The sequence below is a fragment of the Sinocyclocheilus anshuiensis genome, unplaced genomic scaffold, assembly GCF_001515605.1.
Source record: "Sinocyclocheilus anshuiensis isolate Anshui unplaced genomic scaffold, SAMN03320099.WGS_v1.1 scaffold810, whole genome shotgun sequence".
Taxonomy (NCBI): Eukaryota; Metazoa; Chordata; class Actinopteri; order Cypriniformes; family Cyprinidae; genus Sinocyclocheilus; species Sinocyclocheilus anshuiensis.
Window position 1 is genome coordinate 646,052 of NW_015542409.1, and position 3,077 is coordinate 649,128.

General features: G+C 37.7%; 1 protein-coding gene across 3 annotated transcripts in view; it reads right to left on the reverse strand.

The window, feature by feature from the left end:
- Nucleotides 1-3,077, reverse strand: part of LOC107693226 (Golgi resident protein GCP60-like) — a 14,457-nt gene that overhangs the window by 5,103 nt on the left and 6,277 nt on the right. The window contains exon 7 of one of the 3 annotated variants that reach the window (XM_016492521.1): nucleotides 511-774. In XM_016492521.1, coding sequence (XP_016348007.1) covers nucleotides 511-774 — 264 coding nt within the window. Of the gene's footprint in view, nucleotides 1-510; nucleotides 796-3,077 lie in introns of all 3 variants that reach the window. The other 2 variants (XM_016492519.1, XM_016492518.1) reach the window with 2 other exon arrangements.

The window sequence follows — 3,077 nt, forward strand, 5'->3', positions numbered from 1 at the left end:
TATTTATATTCATATAATTTATATTATATATAAATATTAAATATATAATCATAACATTTTTCAAAAATATATACATGCATGTGTGTGTATTTATATATATATAATAAATATACACAGTGCACACACATTTTATGTAAACAAAAACTTTTATTTTTGATGTGATTAATCGCGATTAATCGTTTGACAGCACTAAACGCTTGAGCTTTTCTTTTTAAAGAAAACTGATAATTGTGTATATTTATTTGCACTGACATTAAAATTCTGTTTAATACCAATAAATCACTATTTTCATTTTATGACCGATATTAAAATTCTATACAAATTGTTTAAATAAAAACTGTTTTAAATATTACAAGTGAAACATTATAATGTACAGTATGAGAATGAGATTTGAGATTTAAATGTGAGCATTACATGGGAAAAGTAATCTAAATGAAAAAATAGAAGAAATTAAATATCCAGTATTAGCCGATAACATGGTAGCAAAGAATCAACACATTCGTCCCTCACCTTCTTCATCCTCATCTTCATCACTAGACTCGCTGACATGCACGCTGACCGATGCGTTAGTAGAGTCAGTCCATTCAAAGAAGACTCCAAAGCCAATGTCATAATAGTCACTGGCAAACTCCCAGAAGAGATAGGAGCCCTCCTCGTGGGTGGGAACCCGGACAGTCACCACTTCCCCCCGGCCCACTGTGATCACAGAGTCCACATCCTGACGGATCTTCTCTTTAAAGTCTTTTATATGTGGCCGGGTCCACATGGAGGGGGCTGCTATTACAGGGGGAGAGTCTGAGAACCAGGAATATGGTATATTAGAGAATGTGTCTTTTTAAATTCAACTCGATTTCACTTGATTTGATTTCAATTAGGGCTGCACAATTAATCGAATTTCTAATCGCGATTACAATTATGGATGCCAAAATTACGTAATCGTTCAAAGTGGCAATTAATCGTTCAAAGTCCACTTATGTTATTCTGCGTGCTTAAGATGCGTTTTTTTTCTTTCTACATGTTATCTTAAGGGTTTTCCCCATTATTTTAAATTTAGTTTTAGTATAACATTATAATACCATTCATATTTTTACTTTTTTATAATTTAAAGAAGAAATCAATCCGATGTATAGTTGACATTTGAGGCTATAGAAGGCTTTTGAGGCTTTACTATAGAAAAGCACTAAAAGTTTTTCAGTTAGTGCTTTCAGCTTGTTTATTTTCATATAAAAATACGGCATGCAGTTGCATCAAACAATGGTATAAACATCATTCAATGTAAATTGTGATAATCGTAATTAATAATCGCAATTAAAATTTCAAGGGAATAATCGACAATTATGATTTTTGTCATAATCGTGCAGCCCAACAACTGAAAGAGCTAAATCTCCTATGACAACTTGCAGTGTTACATATCATGGAGGCTGAGAAAAACACAATGCTGCAGACAACAGGTTAAAGCCATTGTCGCTGTTTTCCATGTTCGTGGAGTAAATATTTTTACGTGGCTTTTTAAAAATGCCGGGTAGCCAGTGTTTCGTATGCTTTTGGTCAATCTGTGTACACTTACGTCACTGGTAGTTCCTATAGAACTGTTTTAGGAGCTAATTTAGTTCCCCCAAACGCAGTTCCTAGAACCAAATACGTTTCTAGTTCTTGCGGTGCGAACACGCCAAAAAGCGGGAACTTCCGCCAACAGTTCTAGGAACTATTAAAAGGTTCCTCCGAAAGCCCCTATTTACTACTAAAATGACAGTGCTAGAATAACTTTATTATGTCTGGTCTTAGTAAGCGTTTATGGTGTTTTACGTGAGCACAGCAAGGGAATTCAAGCATTTTCAGGTGAGCAACTTTTGGAAAACACTTAAAAATTCTAGTGTGGACGGAGAGCATTTGAAACGCATTAAATCCGTATTAATGTGGACGTAGCCTAATGCTTACCATTCTATACTTCCATGCAACCTACAATGTGAATCAGTGAATGGGGTTTTTATGCAAGTGTGTGTTTCTGTGTTAGTGATCGTTTAGAGTGGGGAAACATTTCTGGCAGGCAAACAAATTTCCAACATGCACCATAGGAATTCTGGGCTGTATTGTGTTCAGCTGGAGACTTAACTGCGTCTTTTTTGAGTGCTCAGACGAATGACTGAATATAAATGAGCAAGTATAGGTTTTCTATTATAACCCAGAATTCCTACAGAGGAATGCTGTTCTTTGGTCGGCACAATGCGTCACTCGTTTCACCATAACAACCACAAAGTGTCACCTCAAACCTCAGCGTGAGAGGTTTGAGAGATATAATGAATGAAGTTCCCTACCTCTCGTTCGCTCTCACGCTCAAACGCACGGATCGTTCGCCTCATTCACGCAAGCACGTACACAAGCTCACTCGTTGGCACGAAACAGCATATCCACTAGCACAAACGCTCTCGGAATCAAATACAACCACACTGAGACCCCCCACCCCACATTCACAGTAACTATAACACCACCAGACTACATATGGGAGTATTTTGTATAAGAAATAGAGTCATGACCAAACAAAACACAGAGGAGACTGATCAAAAACAAAATCCACCCAAAAGCAGCACATTGAGCTGGTTGATTAGAGTTCAATAGGATCAATTGAGTTTGAGTAACTCCATTAGCTACCGGAGTTACGTTAGGAGAAAATCAAAGATTAGTGTCAGTTATTGATCAGTATTTATAAAACAAAAATAGAGAGAGAGTCACAACGCACCAAACACAGTCCATAGTCACCACGGTAACCCGCCATGCACTCTCAGCATGGAGGATACATGACAAAGGGCCAAAAAACAAAACTGCTAATGGCAACCATCACAGGCAGGAATATCTCCACAGCAACCAACACAGGCCAATCAACTTACAAACCAACGCTGTGGGAGGAAGGGGGAGCTTTATTGGATGCTAGGCCACCGTAGCCATACCGACGTGGTCTCCGCACGAGTTATGATTGGACGGGGCAGCCTTGGTGTGGATGAGGTTGTGTTTGTTTGTTTGATTGTTGTTGTTGTTTTTTTTTTGTGAACAATGACACAGCACAAAAACAATAAATGAAA